Source organism: Scylla paramamosain, chromosome 18 (assembly GCF_035594125.1).
Source record: "Scylla paramamosain isolate STU-SP2022 chromosome 18, ASM3559412v1, whole genome shotgun sequence".
Classification (NCBI taxonomy): Eukaryota; Metazoa; Arthropoda; class Malacostraca; order Decapoda; family Portunidae; genus Scylla; species Scylla paramamosain.
The window spans coordinates 16,817,150-16,831,569 of NC_087168.1; the positions used below are offsets into that span (position 1 = coordinate 16,817,150).

Below are 14,420 nucleotides of genomic sequence, written 5' to 3' on the forward strand. Positions count from 1 at the left end.
TTTTTTCGTAACTTTCCGTCTTTTTTCCTTTCTTGCTTCCTTCTTCCCTTCCTTCCTTCCTTCCTTACTTCCTTTTCCTTCTTTCCCTCCTCCCTTTCTTAATTACTTAACCTACTTCCCCTTTTCACTCTTTCTTCTCCCTTTCCTTCTCACTTCACATTAGTCAGTCTGTCTATCTATCATCCATCTGTCTATCTATCTATCTATCTATTTATCTATCTCTATCTGTTTGTCTATTTATCTACCTATCTATCTATCTATCTATCTATCTATTTATCTATCTCCATCTGTCTATCTATCTATCTATCTATCTATCTATCTATCTATCTATTTACTCTTATTTATCTGTCTATTTATCATCTATCTATCTACCTAGTTATCTATCTATTTCTCTATCTCACAGACGTGGATCCTTATCGCCATCACTGTGGCTATCATGGGTCCTATCCTGTTCTTCATTAACCGCAGCTCGCCGTACTACACTTACTACGACCTATACGACGGCAAGGGTCTGTTCAAGCTGCACAACTGCTCTTGGTACGTCTACGGCGCCATCCTGCAGCAGGGTGAGTACTGGAGGTGTGGCGTCAGGTAAGGAAGAAGAAGGAAGGGTTTGGAGTGAAATGGGTGGTATGAAAGGGAGGAGAATGAAGGAAAGAGGAATGAAGAAATATTGAAGTTTTAGTGCAAGTTGTGAAGAAAGGGTTGGAGTAAATACAAAGAGGGTGGACTAAAAGAGAATGGGGTGAAGAAAGGGGTATTGATGCCTTGTGAGTCGCGAAAGAAGAAAGGACTGGAGTAAATTATAAAGAGATTGCATTAGGAGAGGTGAATAAGATGAAGGAAGCTTGTCCTAGTGTTTTGAAGGGTGAAAGATTGGGATTGATCGAGTATTTCAATCTTGTTTTCGTTTCCTGTCTTTCTTCTTTCTTTTTCTTTTTGCATAATCTCGTTTTCTTTATTTTCTTTCTTTCTTCATTCTTTTCTTTGTACAGTCTCGCTTTTTTTTTTCTTCTTTCTTTCGTTTCTTTCACTTCCTACATAATCTGTCTATCACAATCTATCTTTCTTTTTACATAATCATCTTTTTCCTCTCTTTCTTCCTTCATAATCTCGTTTTCTCTCTTACCTTCTCTATAATCTCGTTTTCTATCTTCCAACATAATCTCGTTTTTTGTCTTTCTTTCCACATAATCTCGTTTTCTATCTCTTCCCACATAATCCCATTTTCTCTCTCCCACACAGGCGGCACCAAACTTCCCCTCAGCAACTCGGGTCGTCTCGTGGTCGGGTTCTGGTGGATCTTTGTGTTGATCGTCGTGACCACGTACTCGGGGAACCTCGTGGCCTTCCTCACCTTCCCTCAGATCGAGAACCCGGTCAACACCCTGGACGACCTGCTCAAGCTGAAGGACACCATGAGCTGGGGCTATATCGGGGGCACCATTCTCGACGAGTACTTCGGGGTAAGGAGGGGAAAAGAAGGGGTAACATTGTAGTTTTGAGGTTTTTCACGGTTGAGAGGACAGGAAAGATAGTGTTGTAGTTTTTATTTATTTATTTATTATTTTTTTCACGGTAAAGAGAGGAAAGGGGGGTAGTAGTGTAGTTTGCATTTTTTTTTTTTTTCACGGTAAGGATAGGAAAGGAAAGAGTAGTGGTGCAGTTTTGATTTTTTTTTCACCCAAATCTCTCTTTCTGTTTTTTTTTTTTTGTGGTGTGTTGTGTGTTAATTAGTATTGCCAGCCAAGCAGTTATAGTTTCATAGTTTCTATCTCATCCTTCTCTTTCTCCTCGTGGAGGTGTTGTGATCTGAATGGTGCTGTTTGTTACGTGCTAAGTTTGTCAGTCAAGCAATTAGTTTTATTTTTTTTTTCCAGCCTCCTCTTTCTTTTCTTTCAATAACGTGTGACTTGTCTCTCTTTCAGTCTGTCTTATATTATCTGTGCATGCAAGAGACAAAAACCCGCTCATTTGCAATTATGTACCTGTCTGTCTGCCTGTCCTATTACTTTCACTGTTGTCGTGTGGTTGTCTATCTGTCTGCTTATAACTACCTATCCATCTATTCGCCACCTGTTCTTCTGCCACCTGTTCACTTTCCTCTACCTTCCACGGACAAGTCACACAGTACAAGGAAGTCTCACTGCGCCTCCATCAGTAACTGCAGGGTGATGAAAGTTGCAGGGGCGTCTGTTACTAAAGGACCAGTGATTTAGTGGTGGCGCGGTGATTGCGTGATGACCTTGTAACGAAATGCTGTGGTGGTGGTGATGGTTGCCCTGTTGTTGTTGTTGTTGTTGTTGTTGTTGTTGTTGCTTTTGTTGTCGTTGATGGTGGTGGCGTTGGTGGTGGTAATACAGTGGTAGTAATGGGGATTATATAAGTCCTTTTATAGGAGGGCCCTTCAAACACACACACACACACATACACACACACTAATGGTCTAATTGCTTAGCGTGTTGTACCATAATAAAGTCAACCTCTATTCAATTTCTTTCACATCTTTTTTCAACTTTCTTTCTAATATATCAAACAGCCCTGAGTTAATTTTCTAAGTAACAAAAACTCTAATATTTATCTTTCCTTCCTCTTTTCTCCTCCTCTTCTTCCGCGTTGTCATTGTTAGTTTAACTTTTGATCCTCTTCCTCTTCTTCGTGCTCTTGTTGTTTGTCCTCTTCCTCCTCGTTCTCGTCTTCCACTTCTTCCTTCTCTTCCTTCTCCTCCTCCTCCTCCTCCTCCTCCTCCTCCTCCGTTCTCTTTTTCCTCCGAGGAGTAAGGAAATAATGAAAAGAAGAAGAAAGAGATATGACCTTACTTAAAAGCTGAGAACAATTGGAAAAGAAGAAGAAGAAGAAGAAGGAGCGGGTGGAGGAGGAGGAGGAGGAGAAAGGACAAGAAATGGATAAAATAAAATGCAGCAGCAGCAGTAGTAGTAGTAGTAGTAGTAGTAGTAGTAGTAGTAGTAGTAGTAGCAGTAGTAGTAGTAGTAGCAGTAGTGATATCAGTACCAACAAAACTGAAATCCCTTACACTTCCCCTACCCTCAAAAAAAAAAAAACGAAAACGAAAACACTTCAAAACTCAAAAAGAAAAAGAAAATTTACATTTCTTAAAACAAACTCGAGGCAGGTAAAATATCACGATGTTAAGGTGTTTTTGTGGGAATGCTGGAACGGAATCTTACGGGAGAGAAAGGTCACTGGAGGAAAGGAAGAGTCGGAGGAGTCAGAGTCAGAGTCAGAGGAGTCGGAGTCGGAGGAGTAGGAGGAGAAGGAGGAGGAGGAGGAGGAAGAGGAAGGCTTCAGGTGTGGTTGAGAAGGCAGGCCACACGTGTATATTTCAGGCTTGGAAAGGTCAACAGCGGCGTCTAGGTGGCAGGAGGAGGAATTCTGAACGCTAGCGACCTTTTGTGTTTCTAGCCAACATAGGAATGAGGCTCTGATGCGGAGTCTCCCGGAAACATAAGGGAACTCAAAGGAAGGGCAGGGTTTAGGAGAGCGTGGGAGGCTGTGATGAGTGAGATTATAACACTGATAACCTATAACAGTTAAAAATCCATCTCTCTCTCTCTCTCTCTCTCTCTCTCTCTCTCTCTCTCTCTCTCTCTCTCTCTCTCTCTCTCTCTCTCTCTCTCTCTCTCTCTCTCTCTCTCTCTCTCTCCAGGAAGCAGAGGGCAAGTTCCTGCAGGTGGGTGAGGATGCAGAGAAACACGAGGACTCCAAGAGGGCCGAGCTGTACAACCGGGTGCGTTACACAGACCACGCCTTCTTAGAGTGGAAGACCAACCTTCTCTTCATCATGCAGGACGAGCTGTTTGCCACCGACACCTGCGACTTCTCCTTGGGTGAGTTAGAGAGGAAGAAGAACAGAAATGTAAAGGAAGACAAACAGCAACAGACCTTGAAATCCCTACCTAACCTACACGAACTGCTAGTAAGAGAGACAGGATAGCAGAGCAGAAGAGAGGAGGAGGGATATATAGGAAATGCATATACTAAGAAAAACATGAGGAATTAGGATTAAAAGAAAAAAAAAACAGATGCTAGATGGAAAAGATATATAGGAAGAAGATAAAAGGGAATACATAGCAGGAAAAGGTACTAGGAGGAGGAGGAGGAGGAGGAATATCAAGGAAGTGCAGATACCAGGAGGAAGAAGAGAATGAGAACGATAACATGAGAAGAACAAAGAGAAAAGTTAGTAAGAAACCCATAAACACAAGGGATCGCAGATACATTAATAACCACAGCAATAATCCCTATGCAATGTTACCACCGTCCTTGTCTCTCATCGCCTTGCAGGACGTGAGGAGTTCTACTTCGAGAGTGTAGCCATGACGGTGCCCAAGGACAGCCCTTACCTGGACCACTTCAACGCAGAGTAAGTAAATAGATACACCTGTTTGACTAACCTCCTCGACTTTTTTTTAACAGAGGGGCGTGACAAAACCAGAGTCCTTAGTTAATGGGCACCAACCTAACCATTATAGACTATGAGAACCTGATGTAAAAACAGAAAAAAAGACATCCGTTAGAAAAGATGATAGAGATTAAGTGTCTGTTAGTTTATTTCGGTACATTCTTTCGTTATGAAAAATCAATTTGAGATAAGGAAAACTATCCTAGATTAACTATTTTTAACAAATTTGTTGCTAGATAGAAAGGAACGTAAATTCTGGTTATCTTTTTAGCATTGATGTTTCACTCTGCTCTCTGTGGTGTTAATGTTGCCTCTGACCCGGGCTGCCTTTATTCCCTTCGTGCAGGCTGAAGAAGATGAAGCTGGGAGGACTGATACAGAAGTGGAAGCAGGACTACTGGCCCAAGAAGAACAAGTGCTCCACCACAGCCTACGGCGGAGGGGACGCCACCAGGACTGTCTCCCTGTCTGACATGCAGGGCTCCTTCTTCCTGCTGTTTATAGGTACGTGGAGAGAGAGAGAGAGACAGAGAGAGAGAGAGAGAGAGAGAGAGAGAGAGAGAGAGAGAGAGAGAGAGAGAGAGAGAGAGAGAGAGAGAGAGAATGTACAAGTAATCTTTTTGAAATATGCGAGTCAATCACTGGCGCACAAACCTCCAGTCGTCGGCACGTCACCTTCCTGTCCTCGCCCTTCCTCCGCTAAGTGTCTCGTCTGTCTCCAGGGTTCATGCTCGCCGCCGTCATCATCACCGGAGAGTGCATTATGCGGAGCCTCTTCGGTAAAAGCCAGCCCGGCTCCCGCTCCAGCACGGGGACGCTGGTCAAGCCGTTCATGGCTTAGAGACCTCGAATTCCTGCAGAACATGTTGTCCTTCACCCTGCGCTCTTCCTCCCCCAAGCCGTCCTCCCCAGACTCCAAATCCCACCTCGCCCCGCACTTCCGCCCCATCTCTTGGCGCAGCACCCGCCGCCCCAGCCTTTCCCTGCCCACCGTGCCGCCGCCTGATCTACCGCACTTCACCAACCCGCCAGTTATTCACGAGTACCTGGTGCCAGCCCTCGTCACCACCCAGCGCCGCTCACTTTCCACGCCCCCCAGCTCACGCCATTCGCCACGCCGCTCATCCTCCATTCACATCAGCATTCCTCACGACTACCCCACCACGCCGCCCCCCACCCCCCTCACCTGAGTCCAGCTTGATGCTTTTCGAATGAGCCTCCTGCTGACCACTACCACCACCAGTGCCTCCGTCTGTAACTGATCCCGTGACACTTACGCTGCTTGTGTGATGCTGCTACTGTACTGCACGCTGGTCCCAGCACCTTGCCACGCCATGTCCCTGCACCCTGCCACGCTAAGCCACTGTATTTTGCGGCACCACGCCCTTACATTTCACACTGGACACCCTATTAAGAGTGACAGGAGTTTGTTATGAGGAGCCCAATATTTTAAGACTCTACCTGCCTTGATGTGTTTGTGCCTTTGAAATGCCTTTGGTTGTTGGTGACTCATTCGCTTTCAGAATATTGATATTAGAATAAACACGCATCGGAATAACAAAAGCTAAAACATGCCTAGATATACCAGAACTCATAAAGTAATGCACATAATACAGTTCCAGCCTACCAGTTGCTTCATTACTCGTCATGGTCATGGACTGTGTTAGTGAAGCTGCTTACGTCAGCCATGTTATCCATCAAGCAAAGCCATCCACTGACTTGAGGGTGCGAGTAGTAAGTGATGTCAGGAACACAGCACTGCCAGGTGGTGACGCTTCACGCCGCGACGTCAAGACAGGCAGCCAGCAGCCCTTTGAGTGCATGGATATAAGTAACATAACATTAGGGAAGATACAAGAAGGCCTACAGTAGGATACAATAGCCTACACGAGGCAGTCTCAGCCAGTGTGTAGTCACTTTACGTAGGGTGTTTGCTTCGTTCCTCGCTTTCCCTCTGCACGCCTTCCATCGCTCCCTACACGCACCTGTTACCACATCACACACACACACACACACACACGCTTCGTGATACCCACTCGCCTGCCTCAAAGCACACCCAACGCTCATGCACCTGATTTTCTACCCACAGCCTCGACCCACACCTCGACCAAATTAACCGACCTTTCCCTGCCAGCCAGCCCACCCCGTGTATACTGCTCCCCTCAGCTGGCTCAATCTCTGTGTACTGTTACCTCTACCCCTCCCTGGTCTACCCATGGTCAGCTGGTCACAAGAGTCTCGGGGCAGTGGACGGCCCTTCCCTGTGTGGGCGCGGCGCCACTTAGTGCTGTAGTTGCCGCCTCACTGTAATCTTGCAATATAGGAAATAATAGATAGTAAATGTAACCATATTTTACTACAGTACCTATTATATATAGAAATTATATGCCATGTATAGAACGTAGACTAATGTGATAGTGAAGGGAGAGGCAATACTGTGCACTGTGTCTAGTCAAGAGTGAGTCGTATAAAATACTACGTAAGGAAACCTGTCATTGTTTGTTTGATCGTCTCATGTGTTCGGGGGAAGGTTGTGCTCAACCCTTCCCTCACTTTCTGGACGGGAAGGCTCCTGCTGGACGCGTGCCTGGCTGCCAGCCACGAGGCTCTTACATTTCTCTTTCTCAGTTCATGGAATACATTATTACATGAAGAGCTAAACATAACTTTTATATGCATGTACAAACTGTCGAGTTTTTAATTTTCTTTTAATTACAATTTTGTAAGTCCCTCGTCCTCGTGTTCATCCCGTCCTGAGCCTCCCCTGGGGCGCCACGCGCCACCAGTGCATGGCGGCGTGAAGACAGTAGAGGCAGTAGTGTGTTCACACCTAGACATAGATTGTATAACGCTCATGTTGATGTTCATGTTTGGGTAAACTGTCCAGAGTGTCCGGCAACACCCGCTAGCCCTCCGCCACACACGGGCTGCTCGGACTGCACCCTTCGAAATAGTCTTTTTTCTGGAATTTGCTCACTATATATAAATAATAGATCAATAAATAAATATCACACACACATACACACACACACACACACACACACACACACACACACACACACACACACACACACACACATACACACACTTACACACACACACACACACACACACATATATATATATATATATATATATATATATATATATATATATATATATATATATATATATATATATATATATATATATATATATATATATACACTTCAAATTTAATGGATGGTTGTGTGGGGCATCACATCGTAGTGGTGACTTGGATGGTCCCCACAAAGGCTGTCACAACACTCAGGGCCAAGATGCCGTCCAGGGCAGCACCAGTGCCTGCCGGGATGGGAGTTATAACACTACTCACAGTTACAAGATGGCCTAGGGGCCGCTTTCAGTCTTGGCTGTGGCGTGGCCGCATTGCCGCTGTTGTCCAGGTAACTCGAAGTGCATGAGTCAATCAATAAGTCAGTCAGTCAATTGTCTTCAGACTAAATGTCATTCCCACGAGACACCAACACGTCATCATCATCACTATCAGCACCTCCACAGCAGTGATGATGCTTATTGGGTATTGAACCTTGTTGTGACGATCAGCGGTCACGCCCACCAGCCCGTGACCCGAGGGGCTGCAGTGAGCCATCAGTGGACAGTCCACAATAATACTGTGAAGCAGTCGTCACCGCCAGGCTGGCCGCGGGTCACTGCTGAAGCATAAAGCACGCTGTCTTCAAGGGATGAAAATATTTTGAGATAAATCGGAACAAGTTAAATTTAGGGAAAAAAATATAGAGAAAATGTAATTTGGGAATAAACTAAAAGATCTTTATATTTGATTTTGATTTCTGCCTATGAAATTAATAGTTCATTGTGTTTATCTTATGTTTACAGTATTTTTTTGGTTTGTAAAGTTGATTTACTTGAAACACTCCTCAAAACATCAGGTTTTCTCTAAAGCAACATTGCAGTTTTCTATGGAGAAAGCTCTACGTAGAAGGGCAAACTTAGCTTTACCACCCTTGCAGCTCCAGACGCATCTCTATATCCATCCCCTGACCTCCCCTGACAGGAGTGATTGGCAGTCATCCCTGGGAAAGTCGGTCAAATCGTGATGTAATGGTAGTGAAATTTTACCTTTAGGCTGCTGAGAGAGAGAGAGAGAGAGAGAGGGGCAAATTTTTTACGTATTAGGGAGACGCGAAAAAAAAAACGAAAAAAAAATTACAAAAAAAGCCCTTACATAATACCGTTTCAGAGAGAGAGAGAGAGAGAGAGAGAGAGAGTCAGTCAAAAATTTATTTCCATATTACTATGGCTATTAAGCATACATCACGTAGTAGGACAAAAGCCTTATCATCAGGATACAAGTAAAATATTAAAATAATTCAGGACAATAAACAATAAAACTAATATACAAAGAAATTAGTCTTATAATAAAAGGCTCTAAAATTGAGAGAGAGAGAGAGAGAGAGAGAGAGAGAGAGAGAGAGAGAGAGAGAGAGAGAGAGAGAGAGAGAGAGATCCGGCCCTTTGACTCGAACTTTCACCCAAAACCTGAGAGAGTTCAGTGTTCCAGGGATAGGTGGCGCTGGGGGGCTCGGAGTGTCTATCGGAGGTCAGAAATTACGTGATCAGAATAAGGAAGTCGAATAAAAGGTCACCATGACGTAAGAAGTGGCACAACCTAATCTTAAGAGGCCGCAGGAGGAGGGTTGGATGAAATGAGATGAGATGAGAGGAGGGGATAACACTGGGGTGAGGAGAAATGAGATAAGAGGCGATGAAGTAAGATCAGAGAAGAGGTGAGGAAAGAGAAGAGATGAGATGAGATGAAAGATGAGATTGAGATGAGGATAAATGAAATGAAAGGAGGTGAGAAAAGATGAGACGAGAGGAGGTGAGGAAAAATACGACCAGACAAGGCAAACTGCAACGAGAGAGGGCGAGACGAAACATCACTAAACGAAACGAGGTGAGACAATTTGACGAGACTAGACAAAGCGAAATGAGGTGAAACTAGGGGAGATTAGGTGAAACTAGACGAGACTAAGCGAGACTAGGCGAGAAAAGACGAGACAGTATTAGATAAGGCAAGATGGAAACAGGACGACAGAAATAAAAATAAAAAATAAAAAAAAAATCAATATGTAAACCACACTGCTTAACTCTTTAACTGTCTAATCAAAATTTATTCGTCTCAGTTTCAACTTTACGCGTCTAATCTTATACTTTATGTCTAATTTCCAGCTCAAAGTCAACGCAATGAGTCTATGTCGCTTTGCATTAACACCTGTGACATACTTTAGGGGGGGGGATGGTGGAGCAGGATGTTGAGGGGGGGACTTGTTGAGTATTGTAGCATTTCCTTCTGGAATGTTACACCCACAAGAGCTCCATCGCTATGCCTGGATTTCTAAACGGCGGTTACCCTTCAACACTCACACTCCTGCGTATTTCATGAATGTCAGAGAGAGAGAGAGAGAGAGAGAGAGAGAGAGAGAGAGAGAGAGAGAGAGAGAGAGAGAGAGAGAGAGAGAGAGAGAGAGAGAGAGAGAATGTCAGGTCCTCTAGCTTGATAAAAAGATGGACAGACAGACAGACAGAAAGACAAGAGGAGGTAGTAAAACATTAGAAACAAACAGTCAACTTTTTTCCACATCTTGCTGCGCAAAAAAACACAAAACTCAGATCAAGTTGGTTCAAATGATTTAGCGTTGCTGGTGTTCATCTCTGACTCGTACTTCGTAACTTTCTTTTTTTCTCATATCCAAATTCATATAATAATAATACAGTTACAATTCCATAGTCTGGTCTGTGTGACTGACTTGAGTGTGACGTCAAGGGTCTACTAAGGCGCTGATTGTCTGATAAATATAAGATGGCAAATTTCAGAGCAGTTAAATATGCATCCCTGTTTTTAAGATTTACAGGTTATAGTTTCTTATTTGTTCGAAATAATGAATACTGTTAATTTTCCTGAGGTAACGCCTCTCAAACCAACAAATAATGAAACACAAGTTTTCAAATAGTAATGAAACCAGATGACAGGTTAAAAATTTGAGAAATGTAAACGAGAATAAAAAAATAAAAGAAACGAAAAAATTTTCCATCGTTCTGTTGCAGAAACTGCGTCTGCTGTTGCTTCTGCTGCTGTTATCTATCTGTCTATCCACCAAAGGGGTACCCGAGACAAGTGTAATTTTGATAATCTTTTAAGATACTTTAGGAAAATTATTACAACTCGGCTCCAAAAGTTCGTGGCCAGGTCAATTATTTCATGTTTCAATTTTGACTGGTCAGCACTCCATAAAACCAATCGTGCCTACTGTCTTGAGCCGCTGCGAGACGTATTAGTAATGCATCTGAAATTCCTGGAAACGTTGTGGGATTCCCAGCCTTGCTTCCAGGTAGCCCCTCATCCCTTCCTTCTTGACAACTATTACGCTTCCTCGTTCAATTCCGGGAACTGGCTGACTTCCTGGACGCCGCCCACCTTTTGCTAAACCTACGAAACTCTTGGTAAGCGTTCTTACAGTAGTGGCTCGATCCCCGCCCCGCTGCTCCTCCCCTCAGGCCTCATAGCCTCTCTAGCAGCTATCGCTCAGGCCAAAGTACGTGGTTTCAAAGGCACGTGTGTCATTAGGAATTCAACAGCAGCCCATCCAAGAAAATGTTAGTAGGGTAAAGGGAAAGAAAACTGGGTGACTCTCAAATGATGCATTGCAAGCTTACGTTCTTGGTGACCTCCGTGGTGTGTCGGGAGGAGTAGCAGATAAGAGTGTTGCAGGAGGTGGTCATGCTGAAACCTGTTATTGGGATGGAAGTTATGAAATAGTGCTGTATGAAGAGAAGAAACCTCGACCAGTAATTACGTTAGGTACAAGTAAAACCAGTTGACTTTTTTATTGAATTGCGGAAAAGAAGTTAAAAAGAAAATAAGGAAAAGGAGATCAGGGAAAGAAAGAGTCTGCCCATTCCTTCAATAAGTAATAGTTTATACAGTGACTCCTCTACTAGAAAGTGTGTCAAAGATTACGTTTCTTAAAGCAGCTCTTACATATTTCCAGGAACTTTTTTTGTATAAGTTTTCAAAAGAACCAACTATTTCTACTCTTCTGTACTTTGCCACCTTTCATTGCGTAGCACCAGGGAAAATGTGATGTTTCTTATTCCAGTCATCACCCCTAAAGACATTTCCTGAAAGAATTCGAAATAAACTAATTCGATCCCTTTCTGTCTCGCCATCTTCCATTCTGCAGCAGTATCGAAGATGTCTCTTACTCAAACACTTATTTCCAGACTTATTTTCTGAAAGACTTCGATATCCTGACTGGTTCGATCCCTTCCGTGTATCGCCTTCTTCCATACTGCAACAAGTACTATCGAAAATCATATCTCTCATTCAAACGCACATTTTTCGGATATTTTCTGAATGAATCTGGGATTTCAACTGATTTCCATAATTCCTTGTCCCGCCATCTTTTACTGTGTTGGAGTATCGAAGGTGATGTTTGTTATTCCAACGATTATCTCCAAAGGCACATTTTCTTTATTAGTGTTTAAAGCCTCAACTATTTCTTCCCATTCATGTCTTGCAGTCTTCCATTGTGAAATTTTATCAAAGATTACTTCACATTCCAATGTATGTTTCCAGTGACTTTTCTGAAAAATATCAGAAGCCTTACTGACGATCTGTTTTATGTCTCCACCTCCTATGGTGCCATTAGTAGCATCGAATATTATGTTTATTATTCCAGTGGCTATTTGTAAAGATATTTTCTAGAGGTCCATGAGATTGCAAGCTCTTCCACCCCCTCCGTGTCTTGCTGTCTTGTATTGTTCTTTCTCACTGAAACGCAGATTCACAAAGATATTTTCTGAAAGTATCCGAAACCGCAACCTATTCTTTCTTCACGTATCTCGCCACCCTCCGCTCTGCAGTCAGTGTTATCGAAAATTATGTGTATTATTGCAATTATTATTTCCAAAGACACGCTTAATCTATGTGTTCAAAATCCCGATTAATGCCATTCCTTTGTATCTCGTTTTGTGAAGAGGATCGAAAATGTTGTATAATAGTTATTATTTCCAAATGTTGTATTATAGTTATTATTTCTTGAAGTCCTCGAAATCCTGACTGATGCAACTCCTTAGTATCTCGCAGCCATCCATTGTGAAATAGTATCGAAGATGATGTTTTTTTATTCAAACACATTCCCAAAGACATTCTTTTCGTGAAATGTTCAAAATTCCAACCATTTTGTCTATTTCTCTGCCACATTCCTTTGCGAAAGTTTCAGAAGCCCCTTTTGAAACTACGAAAGAAAGATCAAACAACTTCCTTTACGCAATCTTAACACACGGCCATTTATTTATATCTATTGGTGACATCACAGGTGCGAGGAGGAAGAGTGAAGAGTACAAGACAAGATGGGGCGGGGCCAACACCTAGTCTCTCGCAGGGCCCCGGGAAGTGACTGGCGGGACGGCGCGGAGTCACGTTGCGGTGTGTAGGTCACTAAGACTCGATATAAATGACTAAACACATCCCCGCCTCACAGAACACCCTTCCCCTCCTTTCCCCCGTCACGCCAGAAGGTCACTGTGCAAATTTGATAAGCATTCCAGAACTGGGCAAGAAGGAAGACTGATCAATGAGGATTGAAACTGAGGGTGACTACGGGCCAATCAGCAAGTGCCGCGTTTGTTAAGTAGCCAATAAGAGCTAGGATTAGGTTTGAAATTTATCTCCCGTAATTAAAAAGGATCTTTGGTTCCCTTAGGTAATGATGTGGCAAAAAGTGAAGGGTGGAAGTGATGCTGATGGCTGCTAGGGGAGAGAGAAGGAGAAGGAGGAGGAGGAGGAGAAGGAGAAGAAGAAGGAGGAGGAGGAGGTGGAGGAGGAGAAGAAGGAAGAGGATGAAGAGGTAACAGGAAGGAAAGAAAAATTATTGCTATTTTTTAGGATGAATAACAGGAAGAATTGGGGAGAGAGAGAGAGAGAGAGAGAGAGAGAGAGAGAGAGAGAGAGAGAGAGAGAGAGAGAGAGCAAACATTGTCAATTCATTGCTACATAACTTTTTTCAGTATTCCGGATTAGTTTAGACGTTGTCACTCACTCACTTCCTCCCTCTCACTCACTCTCCCACTCACTTCCTCTCTCTCACTCACTCACAAAATAATCAAACCTCCAGACAGAGTGAGAGTCCGCTTACTGTTTTTTTTTTCGTATTTTTCTTTTTTTTCTTTTAAATTTACACCCTAAAAAAGAGAAAAATGTGATAATTTGAGGGCCGAGTCATATATCATCGTGTTCATTATTTACACTAACCAGCAGTAGCAGCAGCAGCAGCAGTGGGAATTCTCATGGTATTTGGGTAAAATTAACATTAACGAGTACGTGGCTTAACATTTTCTTGGCCTTCGTCTTTAGCCACCAGTTCAAGGACGACGAGGGATAAAGAGAACAGCGTCAAATCTGGGGAAAATGAGGATGGTTATACGAAGTCGATGATCCACCAGGAATCCTTGGAACTTAGGTAACTTCTATGTGTTTTTTATTCTTTTTTGACTGCTTTTACAATTCCAAACTGGGGTATGACTCGACATTTCACCCTGTACATTCTAAAGGTGTCGGGGCCGGACGTGATTGGACGGCTGGAGTCGAGGGGCGGGGGTGACATATGCCATGGCTGGTGACTGGCTGCTCTTGTTGTCCGCTGCGTCTGCGCAGCTCCAGGAGACAGCGAGCGACCCCCCATCAGCCCCCGCGGCGCAGTGCTCCCACGACCAGGGTCACAGTGAGTCCTGCCGATGTAGTGTCCCGAAGTAGGTAAGCTCTTCACGGTAATTAAAAGCCAACTGAGTCCGAAGTGTGTTGCTGATTGTTAAGCTTGGCGCCCGTTGCGCTGTGGCTGCGTGAGTGGCCTGGGAGTGTTCTCTGTGGTGTGACTGAGAAGGTTTTACGTCAAAAGTGGATATGCTGCGTCAAACTGATTGTCTCGAGGCC

The 14,420-nt window shown here is 43.6% G+C and overlaps 3 protein-coding genes across 9 annotated transcripts in view; all 3 read left to right on the plus strand.

Moving 5' to 3' along the window:
- LOC135109184 (ionotropic receptor 93a-like) overlaps positions 1-7,394 on the plus strand; it is a 42,965-nt gene extending 35,571 nt beyond the window's left edge. For both annotated transcript variants that reach the window (XM_064020340.1, XM_064020341.1), the window contains exons 14-19: positions 404-566; positions 1,246-1,466; positions 3,668-3,848; positions 4,306-4,384; positions 4,770-4,927; positions 5,146-7,394. In XM_064020340.1, coding sequence (XP_063876410.1) covers positions 404-566; positions 1,246-1,466; positions 3,668-3,848; positions 4,306-4,384; positions 4,770-4,927; positions 5,146-5,264 — 921 coding nt within the window. In that variant the 3' untranslated portion in view covers positions 5,265-7,394. The remainder of the gene's footprint in view (positions 1-403; positions 567-1,245; positions 1,467-3,667; positions 3,849-4,305; positions 4,385-4,769; positions 4,928-5,145) is intronic.
- LOC135109367 (uncharacterized) lies at positions 5,287-5,613 on the plus strand. The gene has a single exon (XM_064020759.1). The coding sequence runs from the start codon at positions 5,287-5,289 to the stop codon at positions 5,611-5,613; it is 327 nt and encodes a 108-aa protein (XP_063876829.1).
- Positions 7,395-13,967: 6,573 nt separating the features above from the next.
- Positions 13,968-14,420, plus strand: part of LOC135109185 (ionotropic receptor 25a-like) — a 32,042-nt gene continuing 31,589 nt past the window's right edge. For 2 of the 6 annotated variants that reach the window (XM_064020349.1, XM_064020347.1), the window contains exon 1: positions 13,989-14,243. The gene's annotated coding sequence lies outside the window, so the exon portion shown is untranslated. Of the gene's footprint in view, positions 14,244-14,420 lie in introns of all 6 variants that reach the window. The other 4 variants (XM_064020351.1, XM_064020350.1, XM_064020342.1 and 1 more) reach the window with 4 other exon arrangements.